Below are 20,575 nucleotides of genomic sequence, written 5' to 3'. Positions count from 1 at the left end.
AAGGGCATTGCACCATTTATCTCGTCTGAGAGACCTGGTTGATGATACCAGTGGGAGACAGTCACCGAAACTGTGAAGAGGAAAATAAAACTGTCTAACCAATAAATAGTCAACATAGAACAAAAATGTATTTTTCCTATTGCTTTAACTGACAATTATGATCCATACATTCTGCAGTCTACGATTTGAGCAAGTATTTTATCTATATGTGTGTGTGCGTGTGTATGTGTATATATATATATATATATATGTATGTATATGTGAGCCAAACTTGAAAATGTGCATAGATTTTGTGACCTGTCGTCTTGTGCCAAAATACCAAAATGTGAACAGGAATGATCAACTCTATGTCCTGTAGTCTGACTTTGGACTTTTGGCCCAGAAATGTCTAATATTCAGTGATTGATTTCTATTCTCGAACCTTACATGGACTCATTACCCTTCGTCAGTATCATTTTATTTTCTGGTTTTGGATCAATAAATTCTATCTGGTTTTTTCCTGTTTTTAAAGTTAAATGGATACTGTTATATACTGTTAAGAAATTTAAAGGAATATCAAAACTGTTATGGTGTATCTTATTAATATTATGGAAGTTTGTTACTTTTAAGCTTTCATAAATCACATATTTAGGATATGTTGTATTTGCAAGTAACAATAGCAGGATGATGCAATGGTGAAAGGAAGTTTCATTTTGTGAAATCTGTGACAACCTTATTTAACACTTTGTGTGTAAGATATTTTGATAATTCTTAATACTACAAAATATTTTTAGAGGAGATATTTGAGACTTTAAAAAATTTCCTAGCTTTTAGTTTTGCAGTTAACTCAAGCTAGTAAAAACTGAGGTCAGTGGCCAATTGATTTATGAAATCTGATAACTAAACTTAAAGAAAAGGAATATAAAATATCAGGAAAGCAACTCTAAAAAAGTTATTTTGTAAGAGGTGAACTTTCTTTAAAGCAGTCTGCAGTCTTTAAAGTTTGTCTGTAGCTGAAACTGAGCAGAGCTCTGTAATTTTGCCGCTTTATCCACATGAACTTCTAATAAGCAAGATTGATTTTCTCATCAAAAGAATTAAGTCATAAAACAAGACTGTGAAGCATAATTTTAAAAACTTGATTAGGGAGTATCAAGGTATGTTACAAATGCTACAAAATCACATGTTGCCCTAATGATAGCATCTCTGCTATATAACTTTATTGTGAAGCAAGAATGTTTTAATTGGCTTATAGAGTTTGTTCTCCCCCCTTGTTTAAATCTCTGTACTACCCTGTTATATAACTGGCGTATCAGAGATTGTAGTGTGAGCCCTGTATTATTCCTTGATGAGTTAGTCAAAGTCACCATACTGTTCTTTTCACCCAGTTTGAGAGATACTTGCCAATAAGTTTGTTTTTTTCTATGTGTTTCTGGCACTGATAATTTTTTGCTTCATATAAAATAGTTCGAATAATCAAACAAGGCATTGCTTTGATGATTGAAGTATGGCTAGCTATTAAAAAGGCAGATTTTTAAGTAGATGAACAGGTGGATCTGTGTCAACCATGTTCCAAGCTTGGTGAAATCCATTATTAGATACATTTTAAATGAGTCAAGATGATAAAGGCATCAGTTAATAGGCTTCTTGTCCATTATGTTTGTATCAGACATTGATATTTAATATACTTGAAAGGCACCTCTAGAATGATTATGCTATAATGACTGAATAACACCGATTTGGTTAGTGCTCCCATTTGCAACAACATATCTCAAATACTAACTCTAAGATCTCTGTTCTAAAATTTTGTACTAATATTTCAAGAAATTTGATTATACTCACCAAAGGGTATGTTTTCTTTTGTGTTAAATATGGGAGTCTAGTCTTCTATTAAAAAGGAAATTAATTTTATCAAAATGATTATCTCTAACTTTGTTAAAGGTTAAAGATAAAAGTAGCTAAGAAAAATCTAAATGTGACATTCTCTAAGTAATCAATTCAATTAACATGTTTAGTATTTCACTATTTTGAGGGAAAAAGGGAGACAACAGTTTTGAGATTGCAGAGTTATTTAAAGCAGATGAGAACAATTCAATTTTAAAAATTATATTGTGAGTAGAAAACTATCAACCTTTTTCTCTCGTTTAGCTATGTTGAAAAATGTTAAAATTATTTAAGATGTTTGAGCATGGAAAAATTTAACAAATTCCAATCCCAAAATTTATTTGAAATCAAGGCATAAAAGTTTGATGAATGTGAAAGATTCAAAACAACTATAGTTTCTTTATTGTCAACAAGACCTCTCAGTTTTTTCTATGATAGTATTTTGGCATCATGGAGATTTCTGACCAAATTGAAGAATTTTGTCTTCTTGGTTTTGTTTGGACTATATGTCTCTAGTATTATGGGTGAAATTTATGAATGTGGGATTTTGGGGTATTTTGCCTTAGTATTTGGGATGATATTTTGTTCAATTATATATTGTTAAACCAAAATGTTACCTGAATATAAATCATGAAAAGATTCCTTCCACCTTCCCCCTCCCCATGTTTTGAATTGAAATTTCATTTCATTTTTCCTGTCTCACCTTTCATTATGTCTGGAAACTTACTTGGTAGAAGAAAACTTGTCAGAAGGTGCAATGAGATGTAAGAAGCAAAAGGCCAATAAAATTGTTAATTCCTGAACAACTTAAGTTTCTTTAAATGTGAAAGATATTTATGTAGCTTTCTGTTCCATGTATTGACTGGAAGTTTCATGAATGGTTGTATGTTGTGTTGGGTTGTGCCTCATATGTTGGGGCAAACTTGACCTTACCTGAACACACACAGCAGGTTACAGTGTTGGATATTTTTCCTGTGATATTTGAAAGTATTCCTTAATTCCTTGCTTCCTTTCTTCTTGTACACTCATCTGTCACTAAGACTATTTTCCTTTTTTGGACCAAAAAAAAAAAAAAAAAAAAAACAAAGAACACTCCATAATCTTTTACCCTCCCAGTTTTTCACATTGTGCTTATCCTAGGTGAGATGTGACTGTGTAACAATGTAGCAACTTTTATTACAATGTAGCAAATGAAACAATAGCTATCCATTCTTTAATACCTGAACCAAGACCAGTCCATTTGCCTAATACTTAAAATATTTACTCCTTACTTTTAAATATTACACTGGACTGTCTGCAAGACACTGTTGTAATCTTACTGATTTATTTCAGCAGATTTGCAGTAGCTAAACAGCTTTACTTAGATTCTCCTAAAAACTTTCTATGTATAGTCTCAACTTTGTGGATATAGTTTCTCAAACTTTTTAACAGTTTTCTTTAATTCTGATTAATTAAAATGTACTTTGACATTTTTTAAAAACTTCTGGGTCCTGTATTTTTGTTTCTAAACATGGTAACATTCTTCCCAAACTCTGGTAGGTTGGCTTCTCTCTTTCTTTTCCCCATCACTTCTGTAGCCATGATTTCTTGTGTGAGCATTTTGGATAGTGCCTCTGTGATGTTGTATCCCTAGGGAAGGTGGTGTCGCAAAAAATGTTAGATAACTTATCTCCATACGCATAGTGTCTCTTACATAATGTATAGTTAGGAATATGTTAACTTTTGCAGTGGTCTTAAAAGTGTTGATCAATGATTCTTTATAAAGATTATAAGCTCAAAATAGGAGAGATAAAAACATGGTATGCAAATTATTTTTTTAATGAAGTAAATTATATTGGATTATTTTTATCCAAATACTTTGAAGTAAATTATTTTTTGATGTTGCTGCTGTATATCAAATAAAATCAACATTTGTGTAAGTATTTTGGATGACTTAGCTGTCAGCCTCATCTTTTGATCCTTCAAAACTGTTTTATCTCTTTTGCACCTCATCAGATATGTGAAATACTTTATCCATCTGGGACTAAGTCAAGGACAATTTTTAGGCTGGTTTTCATTGTGTTGCTTCTTTGAGCCTGACTTGATGGGGAAATGTATCAATAATGGGTCCAATGTAGAAATAAACACTGATTTTTAAATAAGGGAAGTTTAATGTAAAAAGTTTATGATAAAAGGAATACAGTATAAGAAAAAAATTGGTACCCAAGAGTTGAGGGGGACAGTACTCAATGAGAAACAATCTTGGAAGAGGGCATAGTTCAGGTCTTACTGAAATGTAGGGGTGACGGATACTGGATACTGTATAGCATACTGAGTAGCAGAGATGTTTACTGGTGTACTGAGACCAGACTTGGTCTTTAGTCACTAGGCAAACGGGGAGCCACGTATAAGGTTCTGGGAACCTGCAGCTGGTCACTGGGTATGTCAGCATACAGAGGGCGTGGCAAGCACCAGTGCTGGCTGAATACCTGGTTGTCATGCGGAAGGTTGTAGTATGATCACCAACTTGGCCAGGTTTGTGAGTTTTCAGCAGAGAACCACACATTCCGGCATTGTGACTGGGGCAGGACCCCATTGAGTGTTTTCTTCCCCACATTTTTCATTAATGGTGTAGCTGCCAGACAGCAGCAGGAGAGCCTCTTCTGGATGAATCTGGAACTGAGAGACCATAAATTAACTGGCACAGAAACTGATCAGGTTCTTTGGAAGAGAACAAGGGAAATGCAAAATGCCTCACTTGGTTACCTGTTTTGCAATTTTATAACCTGTTTAAAAGCTGGGCATAAAGTAAAATAGCAAAAATACTAGTGCCAATATCTTTTAAAATCTAGTGAATTTGATAAGTTTGCTACAGAACATAGTCTGAACTATTAACCTGGTACTATTTTAAGAATTGTACATGAATGGTTCAGTCAGAATATCAGAGATAGAATAGAGTGCATCCTTTATTTTTCATCATATCTGAATGTTACCTGCAGGAGTTCCCTGCAGTTAGAACACTGTTTTGTAGTATATTTTTACTTTAGTTAAACCATAATTTGCTTTTTTCTATCTTTCATATATTGTTTTCGTAAAATGTTGCCTTTGATTCACATGTATATGTCAAACTTCCTAATACTAAAACTAACAAAAGTAATGCTTTCTTGCCTTTCCGACTGTTTCTAGTTTCTAAGTGATTTCTTTGGATAGAGTTTCTTCATTATTGTTCACTTTTCTGATTGTTGTCTAGTTTCTTTAAATATCTGTATTTTACAAATAATCCAGAACTCTGCTTAACAGAAAAAAAAAAATTGACAAGTGACATAGTAATTTTAGATGCATTAACAATGATTTGATATATAATGAGATGATTACAATCCATCTACTTAATTTTTTCTCACTGCCACTTGTAGCTTTTTTTCCCCTTTTAATGAGATATAATTGGCAAAATTGTAAAATATTTCAAGTGTACATCATGATGATTTGATATATATGCACATTGTGAAGGGATTTCCCCCCCATCTAGTTAACATATCAATCACCTCATTTTTTTAAAAATGTTGTCCAGACACCCAAGATACTTGGAGTACAACGGCAGTCTGCCTTTGATTCTTTTACAAATATTCCATCAACTGCCATTTATTTGGCTCCTGTTACTGAGTGAGATGTGCATGGAGGTGTGTGGAGGACTGAGTCATGTAGGGCTGGGAGAGCTGATGAGATATAAGAGGGAATGATTATCATAAGGAACTGAATATTAGAAATAATCTAAGTGGACACAGTTACTTTGCAACCAGTAAGTATTGTTTTCAGGGAAATGAAGATGGAGCAACCGCTATCAAGGACAAAAAACGGAGCAGTAAAGTGGCCTGGGAAAAATCAGGGATGATTACTGGTTTGCTCACACCAGAGTTGGTCTTAGTCACTTAAGGCAAGTAGGGAGCCGCCCTTCAAGGTGCTGGAAAACTGCAGCTGTTCACTGGGAATACTTGAGTTGATTTAGTTTGCCAACAAAGAGATTGGCTGGAAGAGCATGCCGGGCAGAGGGTAATACGTGCATAGACTAGTAGAAAAGTCTGATAATTTATTGACTCAGTATGTTGTCTTTTGTACTAAGAAGAAACCTGTGCTTCACTATCAGATTTGGATTTTGATCCCAACATTTATTAGCTGTACCACTGGTTTATTAGCTGTACCACAGCTACATTGCAGTACTGTTTCGATGATTAAATGAGATAAATTATGCTTGGTTAATAAATCTGGTTGGGAGAAGTACATAAGAATAAGATCTAGGCTGGCTTCTACCCTTGTGCCTCCCCATTCTGTCCACACTAGCAAGAATTGTCTTTTAAAAGCATAACTGATGATGTTGCATCTCTTATCAAAATTTCCAGTGGCTCCTCTTCCTAACAGTTTAAAACCAGCTATGTGGTAACATTTTATTAGAAGTTAAAGCAGAGGGGCCTCCCTGGTGGTGCAAGGGGTTAAGCACCGCACTATGAAGCAGTCCTAGCCTTCGCAGCACGGGTTTGATCCTGGTCGGCCAAGGAGGAACCCACATGGCTAAGCAGACCTCTCCTGTCTCGCCCGCTGCTCCCCTCAGCAGTGTATTTCAGTTAGTCTGCCTGTTTTGCTCCCTACTCTGTCTCTATCTCTGGTCTGTATCCCAGCTTTTGTGTGCATAAATTAAATTTAAAAAAAAAAAAAAGTTAAAGCAGAATCAATAGTCTTAAAAAAGAGCAAAGTGTAGGAAATATTTCCCAAATTTTTGCTATTCTTGTTCTTTATGTGTGTGGTTTTTTAAATCAGGTTTCTTAAGAGAGTCTAACATTTAAATACCATCTTCCCCTGTTAGTTGGGGGTACTCTGGGAAATTGAATCTTTTAAGTTTCCATTTATAAACAGGTAATAATAACTGTCTCACATAGTCGTAATGACTAAGTAAGTTAAAGTATTTATTTAGCACAGTTCCTCACAATAAGTACCCAGAGTTAGATATTACTGGTCAATACAATTATATCAGTACATATATATATTTAAATATTTATTTATACAAGAATCAGGGTACAGGCCAGATGCACGGGAGGGTGAGAGGATTCACCAGAGACAGAGTGGGAAACAGAACATGCAGACTGACTGAAATACACTGCTGAGGAGAGCAGCAGGTGAGTCAGGAGAGGTCTGCTGCACCATGTGGGTTGCTCCCTGGCTGGCCGGGATCGAACTCATGCTACAGAGGCTGCAGATTGCTTTATAGTGTGATGCTTAACCCCTTGCGCCATCAGGGAGGCCCTACATTAATTCTTGTATTCAAAATTTCAACTGATTATAATTTGTGCCACTTAGCTGCCTCTGAATATTTTGTGGAGTTACAAGTCAGCGTTAGTAAGGACTGTTTATAAAATTTTTCCCACAAGAGGGCACTGTCTGTTATGACAGTTACAAGATTAAGAAACTGCAGGATTAGTCCACACCTTTTAATCTTGGTTTTGAGCTCAGTCCCTGGCATTCATTCTCCAGTTACAGCTCTTGAAGACTGTTGGAATATGTTAAGAAATGCTCATCCTTTTTCTTCATCTCCCTTTGCACATCAAGGTATAACTTTTGAGATTGGAGAAACATCTTTTTTTCCATTCTGTAAACCAGGTATATACTGTTTAGACTTAAGACATTGTACTTGAGACCTTAATTCTCTCCCTTGAGCACGCTTCAGCCCCACAGTCCCTGTGAGACCTCTAACGCACTAGCACATGTTGGGGCTTTTCCTTGTCACCCTCCCTGAGAGAGTTTGAGCCTTGGCCCGTGCTTTTGCAATTATAAAGGTGTAGCTCTTGAAAGAGTATGTGAGGTCTTCAGAAAAGCATAGTCTTGACCTGGTGAGATAGAAGTTTCAAGAGAAGTACCCTCATTACAACTACTCATTGCTGCCCCTTCCTTCATATATGATTAAAGCAAGTTTATCCGATAGACTAACAAGTTTATCTGGAAAGCTACAACATCCTCAACTTCTCTTATTATTTATGTCAGAGAAAAGAGAAGATGTAAGGCAAGGGAAAAGGAAAGGCAGAAAAAGCAACAAAAGGTGAAACGCAAACTGACATCAGTGTTTTGAACTAACATCCTCTTTAGATGATTTTTTTCATGGATTAGCAGGACCCTCAGATTTCTTCCTAGTGACCATGCCTACAAAGACAGGAGCTGGTAAATACCCACAATTTAAGTCTCCATGTCATATTTAATGCATACAGTGGGATGTCAATATCAGGAACCCAGCTACTGTGTCATGTCTACTTAGCTGTTGCCACAAAGGAGAGCCCCCAAACATGAAAGGTAAAGAATGGAGAATGGATGAGGAGTAGAGTGGAGGATCTGCCAGATGAGTGCAATATTGGGGGCTCTCTAATGCCCAGTGGGGACAGAAAAAGGGTTGCCCTTTTGAGTCATCTCTGTAGGATCCTGAATTGTAAAACAGAGCTAAAGTTCCTTTTGTACAGTTATAGGTTCTAGAAATTTTTAGATGTCATAAGCACATATTTTTTTGTAACATTCCCTATGATCTCATGTCAGCATAAAATGAAAATGTTCAAACTCTCAGCATCAACTGTGTAGCATGAGCCTCTGTGGTTATTGGAAGGCCTCACTTGTCAAGGAGGACAAACTAGGGCTTTAGCTTACTAATTTGAAGAGGATCTTGTCCAAACATTCTGCCCTCATAAGGGGCCAAAATAGGCGTGCTCTTAATGTTGATGGAGTTGAAATAAGAGGTGCATATATAGACTAAGAGGTATCTCAAGAATTATTGACGTAACTAAAAGCAACCTCTGATTCTGCTGGAACTAGATTATAAATAGTCTAGTAAATATAGTAATCCTTTTAATAAAGCAGGATCCACCCTACCTGGAAGAGAAGACAACAAATGGTGATTAACTGATTCTCAATGTACACTTTCCTGAATGATCTTGGGTTGTAAGTTTGGGGGTGGAGAGAATGATCTGGAGAAATGTGATAAACTATGACCTACAGGTCAAGTCTGACCTGCTGCTGGTTTCTGGATAGTCCACAAACTAAGAATTTTTACTTTTAAAAGATGATTGAATACAATTGATAAGATGGCTAATATTTCATGACAAAAATAAAAGAATGCAATCTAACACTGTTACACTAAGCACTGATCACAATATTTCCAACTCAGAAAAGCCACAATTAATTTAGAAAGAAACTGTAAATCATCACAGCAGAATTTCTTCATAAAAATAAAACAGCCTGAAACCACAGTAAATTTGAATGGGTTATTTATTAGCCAAATAAGAAAAGCTGTTTGCAAATAGTGGGTTAATTAACTTGTGATTAACTGTAGCACTGTAGGAATGTGTCCATAGGAAAAAAACTTAAGTTTAAGATTGTTAGCCTTTTGCAGAGAATAGTTGATGATATGGAAGAAATATCAAGTCAATTAAAAATCAGTGCAAATTATCTCAATGAATTCTCATGACTCTTGATGAGCCCAAAAGATATTACTGATACTACTATATTGCTTTTTATGCCAAGTTTAGAGTAATAAAAGAACTGGCCCCTGTGAAGAGTCTGCATGTTGCAACTTAAGGAGAAATATATCAAAGAAGCTAAGAAAAATTGATCGGTTCATGAAGGGGAATATGCTAAGAAGGTGTTAACAACTTACTAATAAAAATGAGTGATGCAAAAAAAAAAGTTGAGTCGTACAAATTTGCAAATCTTGTGAAACACATGATGTTTAAAACTTACACATATTTACCAGGAGCTTGGCAGAAAATATTTGATAGATCCTTTTTCCTAGAGACTTCTGAACATGGAAACAAACAGCATCAACAACGAATGGTCAATTAGTAAACATAAAATTTTAAAGCCTAACTATCCCAAACTTTTAAACAATGATTATAAATTAACTGATAAAATTCCTTGAAGTTATTTAAACTGCAGTTTCAAACTAGTGGATTAGCTTGGCCTTATTAAAAAACAGATAAAATATGCATGAATATAATGACTGACAAAAATTTCTAGAACTATGACTAAACCTAAAACATCAACACCATGGCTTTAATTCATTATTTCTATGTTAGAGCCTGTATTTCCCAAGGGTTATTGTTATATATGTTTTTTGATAGCTTCCTAGGGTTATTATAACATTTTTATTATTGCCCAGGGTTTTCTTAATTTTATCACATGAAATAATTGAGTACAGTTAATTATTGGTTGAGATATTGGACCTGATTAAAGGAACATTAACTTGAGTTCTCCCCCCCCCATTTTCTTTAACAGTTACGTTAGGAGTTTTACCTGTTATATCACGAGACTTACATATTTACCTTTCATACAGATTTTAACTTTTGAAATTTGGTGTTTGTCCCAAAAGTGATTTAATATTTGCATTTCCGTTGACCAGCATGGTCATATTTTATTGACCTGGTGTGTTGGTATTAAATTGTAGCCTTTCATTAAAGAATTTCGCTAATCTATCACTGTGGGAGACCCCTAAGGCATGCAGTGCTGAGACAAAAAACAATCAAGGTCATGGCTAAAAAACTGATTCGCTCGGGTTGGAGGACAGGCCTGTGTTCCTTCTGGTGTCTGTGAAGCTATGTCTAGGGGACAAACTAAATTAAAACAACAACAGCAACAACAAAATGACCTGATGGCACAAAATCTTGGTGGCAAATGTGTGCCCAGACAAGGCCAAATGCTAAGAAAATACTTCATTGTCTAGTAACTAACCTGAGGTGGGCGGGGGTGGTGGTGGGGCTACTTGTATCAATAAAAATGAGTTGCATCAACACTTGGGATGCTTGAGCACAAATGAGAGGCCTTGTGTCCCCTGGGCCCCACTTCTCTCGAACTCTATATTGTGCCTGTCATTTCTTTGTTTTCACGCTTCAATCGGATTCCTCTCTAACCCTGTGCACAGGAGCTGGACTCCGGCATATCACTTTGGAACACACAGGTGAACCCTTCTTTGACTTGGTAATTGCATGTGTCACAGGTTGTAATTGCTTCCAATGTGACCTTTGGTGCTTCTCAGTCCTTCCTGGTTGGGGCGCACTATATGCGTTCCCCACTATTAGTTGCACTTACTAGTTCCTTCCCTGCTTTTATGATGATGTCTTTTATATATTTCCAATATGTATAATATAAATACATGTCACTTACAAACATATCATTAATAGAATAAACAAAATTTCTATATATTAATACTCTTCTGTTAAAATGTAGAGCATATTTGATAATATTTATCTTTTGTGTTACAACTACCTTTATCAATACTTTATATTGCTTTTCATCCTTTGGTTATCATTATGAGCATAGAATCTTTCGCGGGTTTAGTATATTCCAATTTACCACAATGAAACTCTTATTTGAAGCTCAGATTATCAGTCTGATTTGGGCAACCTGTGAAAACCTCTTTGTTTTGACATTCTTGAAAACTAATCCTTTTTGGCACAATAGGCAATTTGACTGAACTCCACAGAAGCACTATCCTAGTCACCCTAATAAGGTTGCTCCCTCCCACACCACACACTCCTACCTCCCCTGGCTTTGTTTTGTTTTTCCTGTAACACTTACCATGTTCTAGAATGGTCTGTAAGTCACCACGTTTTATTTGTCTGTGTATCTGAATCTACAATTTAAACTGCACTCAGGCAGGGAATTTTTGTCTATTTTGTTTCCTTATGGAGCACAGTGCTTAGGACAGTGCCTGGCACACAGCAGACATTCAATCAATATTTGTAGAATAAATATGTTTTCTGGTCTCAGCTAATTTTATTGTTTATGTGGTTACACAGGGACCTGAGGTTACTCTTCTCTAATATGCTGTTTGGCTTGGCAATATAAATTACCCATGAAGCTCTAGTTTTAGGCAACAAATAGCTGGACTATTGAATATCTTGAATTATTATGTTAATGGAATCTTGAAAAAATGGGAGTATTGGCAAGCTAGCAGTTTAATGTCATTTCTCAAATAATTTTATCCCCAATTCAAGTGGATAGAACTAGATGGTCTTCAAGTTATTTAATCTAACCTTAATTTTATGTATGTCAGGAGAATGACTTAGTAAATTTAAAGAACTAGTCCAAGATCATATTACTATTTAGAGCTGAACGACCAGGGCATTACTATGTTCATAACTTCACAAGTTCTGGGCTCCTTCCCAGTGTTCTCTGACACTTATTTTAGAATCCTTCATCCACATCACACCTATAGTGTTACAGTTTTTCTCCTCATCTTGTTATCAGGGTACCATAAAATATATTTTTCCTGTTTAATTTTCTTTGTTTATCTGCTCATAGTTGGAATGAATTGTTACACTGTAGACTATTTTAGGTAAGGGTCTCTGTCTTTTATGATTTTGGTAACTCACTCCAGAGCCTGGTATATAGTCATTCTCCTATCTCTGTTTTTTACGGTCATCTGAAAGTTGAGTAATAGATAAGAAATATTTGCATAATGAGAGCATTGAACAATCACGTTACTGGCAGATGTTTCAAAGGAAATAATGAGAAGGAATTGCTAACTTTGTCTTATCAGTTTTTTACTCCTGAATGATTATAGAAGACATATAACTTAGAGAAGGGGAATGCTGGGGAAATTTTCTTCCTTGAATTTATGGAAGCATGTCTTTCCCCCAATACCAGCATAGCATAAAGGAAGGCTCTAGTTAGCTCAATTTTTCTAAGGAAAACAATATTCTTTTGTAACTGGCTGTGTTCCAGAAAAATAAACTCACATCACTTAATGAAGAGTTATATATCTTTATATATATATATATATATATACATATATACATATATATATATACACATATATATTTCCTTTAGCTGATCCTTCAGCGCAGTTTTTCTAAGGAAAACAATATTCTTTTGTAACTGGCTGTGTTCCAGAAAAATGAACTCATATCACTAAATGAAGAGTTATATATCTTTATATATATATATTCAGTTGATGCTTCAGCTCAATTTTTCTAAGGAAACCAATATTCTTTTGTAATTGGCTGTGTTCCAGAAAAATAAACTCACTTCACCTAATGAAGAGTTATATCTTAATATATACATTCAGTTGATCCTTCAGTTGATCCTAGATATTACAATCACAAGCTATTGGTACTTGCCAAATTTATTATGAGTATGCTCCTAGCCCTTCTTTAAGAACCTCTTAAAGTCCTAGCTTAGCTAAAACATAGAATTAATTCCAGCCAACAAACACACAAGGAAAAATAAACTGGAAGAATATGTTTTATGGTACCCTAGATGAGAAAATCTCCGTATTGTCCCCACAGATAATTTTTTAAAAATATTTTGTCATCTCAAAATTTATGTCATACACTTAAATTCCCAGCCATTGTGGGGGGAGGCTAGATCAGTATGATGCATAGATGTGCATCTTCGCTTTGATGACATCTACTAGGAAAAACCACACAATCTACTTTCCATCTCCTGAGCTTAATCTAACCAGCAGCCTTGTCAGAGCCTGAGCTGTCTGACCCAGAAAGGGCCCAGAGCTGCTTACAGACACCCAGAAATATAAAAAGGAATGTAACTGACTAAGTGCATCTACACTGAGTCTGTTAAGCACTCAAAGGCTGAACAAAAAAATAATGGTTTCAGGGAAGCCTTGCCTTTTCTTCCTAAAATACTCTCCTCTCTATCCTCATAGGATTTTGTATGTATTTCTGTTATAACTGCATATTTTAAAAAAGATTTATTTTTATTTATTTATGCATACAAGAACTGGGGTGTAGTTCAGAGGTGAGATGATTCACCAGAGACAGAGTGGGGAGCAGAACAGGTGGACCTAATGAAATACACTGCTGAGTAGAGCAGCAGGTAAGACAGAAGAAGTTTGCTGTGCCATGTGGGTAGTTCCCTGGCTGGAGTCAACTCCCTGGCTGGGGATCAAACTCATGCTGAAGTGGCTGGCCATAGCTTGATGTGCTGAGACTTCAACCCCTGCGCCACCGAGGAACCCCATAACCACATATTTTTTAGTTATCATTGGCTTGCTTTTGGGTTCCTCCTACAAGATTATGATCTACTCAAAGATCTCCTAATCTTTGGCTCTCTTGATCTTTGGAGTGCTGTATAGCAAAGGATCTATCTACAGTGAAGGAATATAGGAAGGAAGAAGGATTGTTGACTGCTTTGTGGGTTATAATAGTCATTTCTGGATTACTGAGGCCACCACTCATCGCTCAGAAAGATGATGCAAAATAATTTTAAATGAAAATTTAACTTTTAGGTAACAATATTATTCAATAAGCCACATAGGAAAATTAGCAGCAGGACTAATTTGGGTAAAAAAAAAGACCAAAGTAAACGAAAGCACCCACAATTAAACTTTTTTTTTAATATTTTATTTTATATAATTCTTACATCATTTTTCATCATTGTACAATGTATGCATTTTCATTTTGTTTATATTCCCCATACAATTGAACCAATGTCATGGAAGAATATTTTGATAAAGTGTGTTTTGCTCTAACACTAAAACTTGCTGTGTGATTTGGGGCAGTCTAGATTTGCAAAATAAGAGTAAACATGGTAATGGATAGGATGAGAATTAAATCACCTAATAGGTATAAAGCACAAAGATCCACCAGGTTCTATAGTTATCAGTTTGGGGGAACTTAATTGGTTCCCATAGCCACATACAAATGTATGCTAAGTTACAATCCACATAACTGAGTCATACAAGAGAATATATATCCTACTCTTTGGGAAGACTAATTTGCCTTTCTTCCTTTGATCACCAAAATGACATTCATCAACACTGACGTCACAGCACAGAGTCTGGGACACAGTGAAAGAAGGAAATGTTAACTGTTCTTGTTTTTATCAGTTTGTGCATCATCAATGAGCAAATAGTTGAGTTGTTGCTTTATTGGTCTCTACTTTGGCAATTCTTCCTAGGGATTTTTTTTGTAAACCAAGATAATGGTTCAAGAGATAGCGTCGGTCCTTCATTTCCTTAACTTTTAGCTATATATATAAGAGCTGCCTTACTTCAGAGTTATCATTCTCTCCTCCTTAGGGAGCTCCACTTTGTAAAGCCATAAGCTCTTCTTACCCTTTTCTTTCTTAGTAAATTGCTTGTCCTTTTTGCCAATGGACAACTTAGCATTTGAAATGCATGAAGATGCCACGGGGAAGGCTTTGTCATCTGTGGGGAAGATGAACACCACCTCTGGGACGGTAAGATGGGGGTTTACATCTCGAGTTTGAGCACCTTGAGATGGGAATTACATCACAAATCCTTTATGCAGAATTTAGGGGAAAAAATCTATAGACAGCTCGCCTTGAGTGACCCTCTTCAGAAAGGCAGCATCCTCTGCTCTTGCTATTTCCTGATTTGCCTTGTTTCTCATGAACTCTCAACTCATACCTCCTTTAACTCCTTGATGCAAACTCTCTGTAATTGTTGTTCTTCAGATCAATGCATTATTTATTGTTATTCTAATCCCTCTACATCGGTAAACTGAAAATGTTGATAAATGCTTTTGCTATAGAAAATGTACCATTTAAGAATGCTAAAGTACTAAAATGTGTATATTAGAGTTGTTAGTGATTAGAGATATGCCTGCTCAGAGAGAAGGGCCAAAAACTCAGAGGACAGTGGGATGGGAGATTTTGACATCAATGCTTATAAATGACCTGTAAGCAGTCAGAGGAATGAGGGTAAACTGGTCTTCCCAAAGGTCAGTGTGTGTATTCTCTTGGCAGCTTTCAGTTATGTGCACTGTAACTCACAGAAATAATGCTGTTGTTTTTAACATATATTTGCGTGCACCTGCTGGAATGAATAGGTACCCCCTAATTGACAAGATAATCTGAATCCAAGAAGCAGGCTTGTCTATTAATCACACTTAAAGCTGGTTAAGCACAGCTTACATATAGGGGTCCTGGGAGCCAGAGCTGCTGTATAATTGAGATGTGATGCACGCCTCCCACCGAGACAGCGGTTTTCTTATATACCATGGAGGCTTATTTTTTAACAAAAGAGTAAAAGCTTGTAAAACTACTGACGCCAAGTGTCCAGTGGATGTGACATGTGCATCTTGGTCCTACTAAGATGATTAAGTCTGGGAATGCGTCACAGGTGCAGGTTAAACTAGATGCAAAAAATGATGGGGAGTTTGATTTTCTTCCCAGACTAGGACAAATATCAGTCATGGACTTAAGGTGGTGTCCACACAAACTGGAGTCACTTTGCTTTTCCTAGAATTTGTGATATGAAACCAGAAAATAGTAGCATGGAAATATATGGAAATATTGTGCTTAGATTTGGAAGACGGATTATTAGCTCATGTGGGTAATGCATGGAAGGAGGGGAGTTTAATGAAACTGATGAAATGAAGGAGGGCAGGGAACGAGAGAGAGAGACCTCTCAGGCCACTTCTTACTGATGCATTACTCCATGCATGTGTCTGAACTTGTAAAAGCATGTGCACATTTTGTAACGAAGAGTTTCTCAAAAACTACTCTTCATAACCTCCTTAAGTTTCAGGTGAATAAACTGGTGAATACGGGCTAATTGTTTGAATTGGAATGAATCTTCTGTACAAACCTTACTGGTTACTTAATTTTCTGGTTACTTATTCTGTACCCCAGCTCCTATATGTTTATTTTTATCCTTGTTTAGTTGGGTGTCAGCAGATACTTGGGGGGGATGTTTATACTTATATTTGAATATGTTTTATTTTACTGCGAGTCTATTTATCCCACAATGCATTTTTTAAGCAAAAGAGAAAATAAACCAAATTGAGAAAAGAGGCAATATTTCTTTTTTTTTTTAACGTTGCTTTTATTTAATTAATTAATTTATTTTTAAGATTTATTTATTTATACAAGCACTGGGTACAGTCAGAAGCACAGGAGGGTGAGAGAATTCACCAGAGCCAGAGCGGGGAACAGAACAGGCAGACTGACAAAGTACACTGCTGAGGGGAGCAGCGGGCGGCAGGAGAGGTCTGTCACACCATGTGGGACCCTCGCTGGCAGCCGGGGATCTAACCGGCGCTGCAGAGGCTGTGGGCAGCTTCGCAGCCCAGCGCTCAACCGCTGCACCACCGGGGAGGCCCAGAGGCAATATTTCTAATGCATCAAGAGTAGAGAATAATAGCTTCATCGTTTCTCTTAGGAAAAGAAGAGGCCATGGTCATTGATGAACATCTTCCTTGTGTGTCTCTTGGCTTGTACCATCACCACTGCTATAGGAGTCCTGACGAACTGCTTGGTTTACATAAGCAACTCTCGGTTCTATTTACCACCTGAAGCGCAGTCCCTGCAAGCAGAGACTCCTATGGTCCAGAAAGATGTGGATCCAAAATTCAAGTTTCTTAATCATTTACCTAAATCCAAGGTATGACACACAAACTAGGAAAAAGAATCATTTATTCTAAACTTCAGTGAAACAAAGTTTCCATTGCATGTTTATTAAGCTTTGTTCTCTCTGCATTGGAAGGAGGCAGCTGTGGCCCATCTGGAGGAAGGGATGTGAGAGGGAAAGGCAGGGGAAGTTGGGTTGCTTTTGGCCTAAGGCAGCAATTTTCATTAGTAGATAGTTCTATGTCTGGCTGGAGGGGAGAATTGCAGAGGGGCACAAGGAAATCCCTCTGTTCTTTTGCCCAGATAGGTGTCAGGTTTTTTTGTTTTAATTTTTGATGTTTAATGGGCACTTTACTGATAGCACCGTAGCTACCACTGTTGTTATACCTGGAGTCTTGTAGACTTTGCTTCCTCTTTCTTTTTGGGGGCTCCAGTATTCAACTCAACACGCCGGCCTTTTCCATTTGGCTTTCCTCACTCTTTGGACCACGGTGGGGGTGACCTCCATGCTGATGGTTGCTTGCTTTTTGGCTTTTCAGGTGTTTGAGTTTCCTGGTGGTGCAATCCAGTGGGCTCGGTACAGGAGCAATGTCAAGGACTATCATAATGCAGAAGAGGAGGCCTTTGGCACCAGCTTGAACAGTTTGAGAGCACAATTGACTCTGGGGACCCTGAGAATAAAAAGCAAGGGCCTCAGGGCCCCTCACTGGCACTTCAATGCTAATGAACACGGCTATCTAGCACAGGTATAACCAGTCTGCCTGCATTCTGCACTTAAACATTTATACTGTGTGTCTTTAGGCTGTTATTTTAGTTATTGCAAAACGTACTGAGTGATACAGAACATCCAAGACTTTGGTTTTGTATTCAATTAGATCAGCTAGCAGTGTCTTAAAGCATTAATCTGTTTGTTTTCATTATTCTTGGCCTCACTTTGAACTTCTTTCTTCAGTGTGAAATCATTTTTCATACACTATTGCTAAAATAAGATCACTGTTTCATCCCTTGAGCCAAACTAAAACCAGTAGCTCTGATCTAATGATCTAACAGGTGGCAGCTTTCCTCTAAGATAAAAAAAAAGCAGCAACTAGTTTGTTGATTTTCAGCTTGAGTCCCTAAGGTTAAGATAATCGGATGCTCCTTTGTGGGTCACACCCATCAGAACTTTCTGGAAATCAAATGAGACTGAAAGAGAGATGGAGGTGAAATGAGAGTACTTATTTGAATTTCAAATAATTCATTCGTTCTGAAAAGAATTTATTAGTTGCCTTCTGTATTCCAGACATCGAGCAAGCAGGAGTGACTGGGCCCTCAAAATTTGGTCATAACCTGGTGATCTTGCAAATAGATGAGCCAATTTTATGTCACATTTGTATATTACTGTTCATAAAACTCTTTTGTAGTACTTGAACAGTTCTTTCAATTTTAGAATTTATAACAGGGGAGATTAGAGTTTCATCTATGATAAGACCAAAACTTTATTTCTCAGGAAGGAAAAAAAACTCAGAAAGATTAAGTGATCTTCCTAAAGATAAAGGACAGCTGCACTGGCACAAAGTCCATGTTTTCTGATTTCTCTTTTTTTGCATATACAACATATATAAAAGAGGATACGCTCTCGAAAATCAGTTCTCATGGCCCTGGGTAAATAATGGCAGTGATAAGAGGAGGAAAGGCAGTTAAGTGGACTTTGCTTAAGGGGTACTTCTGTGGGGGGTGGGGTGGGGAAGGGAATTTCAGGTGAGGGAAATTATTCTGTAGCATGTTCCACTGGATAACAGGCATTGGCATCCAGTTCCACCTGGGGAAGCTCTTCTAGAAGTCCAGAGAGAGTTTATAACCTAAGCTTCTAAATCAAGACTTGGGCAGTCCCTAGATTCCAGGAACATTTTAGGATCATTCATGGTCACAGTCGGACGTGAAGGACATGGACATTACTTTTGCAGTATCTTCATGGAGGCCTTGGGCAAAGAGGCTCTTCGAGAAGCAGGGCAGCCAGGGGGACCTGCATGTGTGGCCCCTCAGTGAGTGTCCCTTGGCCACTCTGCTCTGTGGCTGGAGTAGATGGCACCCTGATGTGAGCAGATACACATTTCTGTGGTTCCCTGCATATGGGTTTCAAGAATGTTCTTTAGAGGTTTGCATTTCCCCTGCATCATTTTTAAAAAGATTTATTTATTTATGCATACAGGAACTGGGGTATGGGCCAGAGGTGCAGGGGGTGAGGGGTGGTGTGTGAGAGGATTCACCAGAGATAGAGTGGGGAACAGAACAGGCAGACTGACTGAAATACACTGCTGAGGGGAGCAGTGGGTGAGACAAGAAAGGTCTGCTGTGCCATGTGGGTAGCTCCCTGGATGGCCAGGGATTGAACTCATGCTGCAGAGGCTGCGGACAGCTTCATAGTGCTGTGCTTAACCCCTTGTACCACCAGGGAGGCCCTCCCCTGCATCTTTAATATCCTTCTAGATTCAAGTTGTATGGGTCTGTGTAGACACAACAAAGACTTCATTTGCTGCACCCCCCCCCACCCGCCCCCTGCAGATGCTCTGCTGTGTAACTCAAAGTTGCTGGTAAAACAAAGATTGGTGTCTTCTCTACCTATTCACAGGGTAATACTGAGGAACAGACTAGGGAATGAAAGAAATAATACAATTCTATATAAACAGATTCAAATATGTTACAGTGTGGGTTAAAAATACTGAACTTCCTCCCAGTCCCTGGAAACAACCATTCTTTCTCTCTGCTTCTACATAATTTGACTAATTTTGACTAGGTAATTTGACTGGATAATTAAGTCTTAGAGGTCAGCTATACCATAGTGTGCCTATACTCAACAACATACTGTACTGTACTCTTAAAAATTTGTTCAGAGGATAGATCTCACCATAGGGATCTGACCCTCATTTAAAAAAAGGGGTAGACTTTGGAGTTGGGCTGCTCAAGTCCAGATCCTCCATTTGCCATTAATGAGCATTCAGTTTTCTCACCTATAATTTGATGAAAAGAACAGTACTTGCTTCAGAAGTTTATTGTGAGGAATAATTGAGCTAAATCATAAAATGCTTAGAAGAATATCTGAGCACAGGGTAAAAGCACTAGGCATATTAACATTATTATTAAAATCGTATGCAAACCATTTCTTATCTGGAAAATACATACACATCTGTATATATACACACATAGACATTGCGTGCATAGTCACCTGTGTCTGTGTGGCCACTTATGAACACACATATGTGCCTGCTTTTCAATTATAAGACAAAAATGCAGAACTCTATATTACCAGTGGAGGTAATAGGAGTAATTTTGCCTCCAAAGGCAAAAAATGGTTCTTGCGGGGTCTACAAATTTTACTCTTTATGATTCAAGCGTAGAT

General features: G+C 37.2%; 1 protein-coding gene across 4 annotated transcripts in view; it reads left to right on the top strand.

The window, feature by feature from the left end:
- Positions 1-15,034, top strand: part of CUNH18orf54 (chromosome unknown C18orf54 homolog) — a 31,365-nt gene extending 16,331 nt beyond the window's left edge. For 3 of the 4 annotated variants that reach the window (XM_054694037.1, XM_054694038.1, XM_037508485.2), the window contains one exon: positions 4-4,826. In XM_054694037.1, coding sequence (XP_054550012.1) covers positions 4-76 — 73 coding nt within the window. In that variant the 3' untranslated portion in view covers positions 77-4,826. Of the gene's footprint in view, positions 1-3; positions 4,827-14,953 lie in introns of those variants that run through there. The other variant, XM_037508486.2, reaches the window with a different exon arrangement.
- Positions 15,035-20,575: the final 5,541 nt, after the last annotated feature.

This window comes from Talpa occidentalis, unplaced genomic scaffold (assembly GCF_014898055.3).
Source record: "Talpa occidentalis isolate TD23 unplaced genomic scaffold, MPIMG_talOcc4v2.1 talOcc4.13, whole genome shotgun sequence".
In the NCBI taxonomy this organism is placed as follows: Eukaryota; Metazoa; Chordata; class Mammalia; order Eulipotyphla; family Talpidae; genus Talpa; species Talpa occidentalis.
The sequence above is the reverse complement of the archived record's forward strand: the minus strand, read 5'-3'. Positions and strand labels throughout refer to the sequence as shown.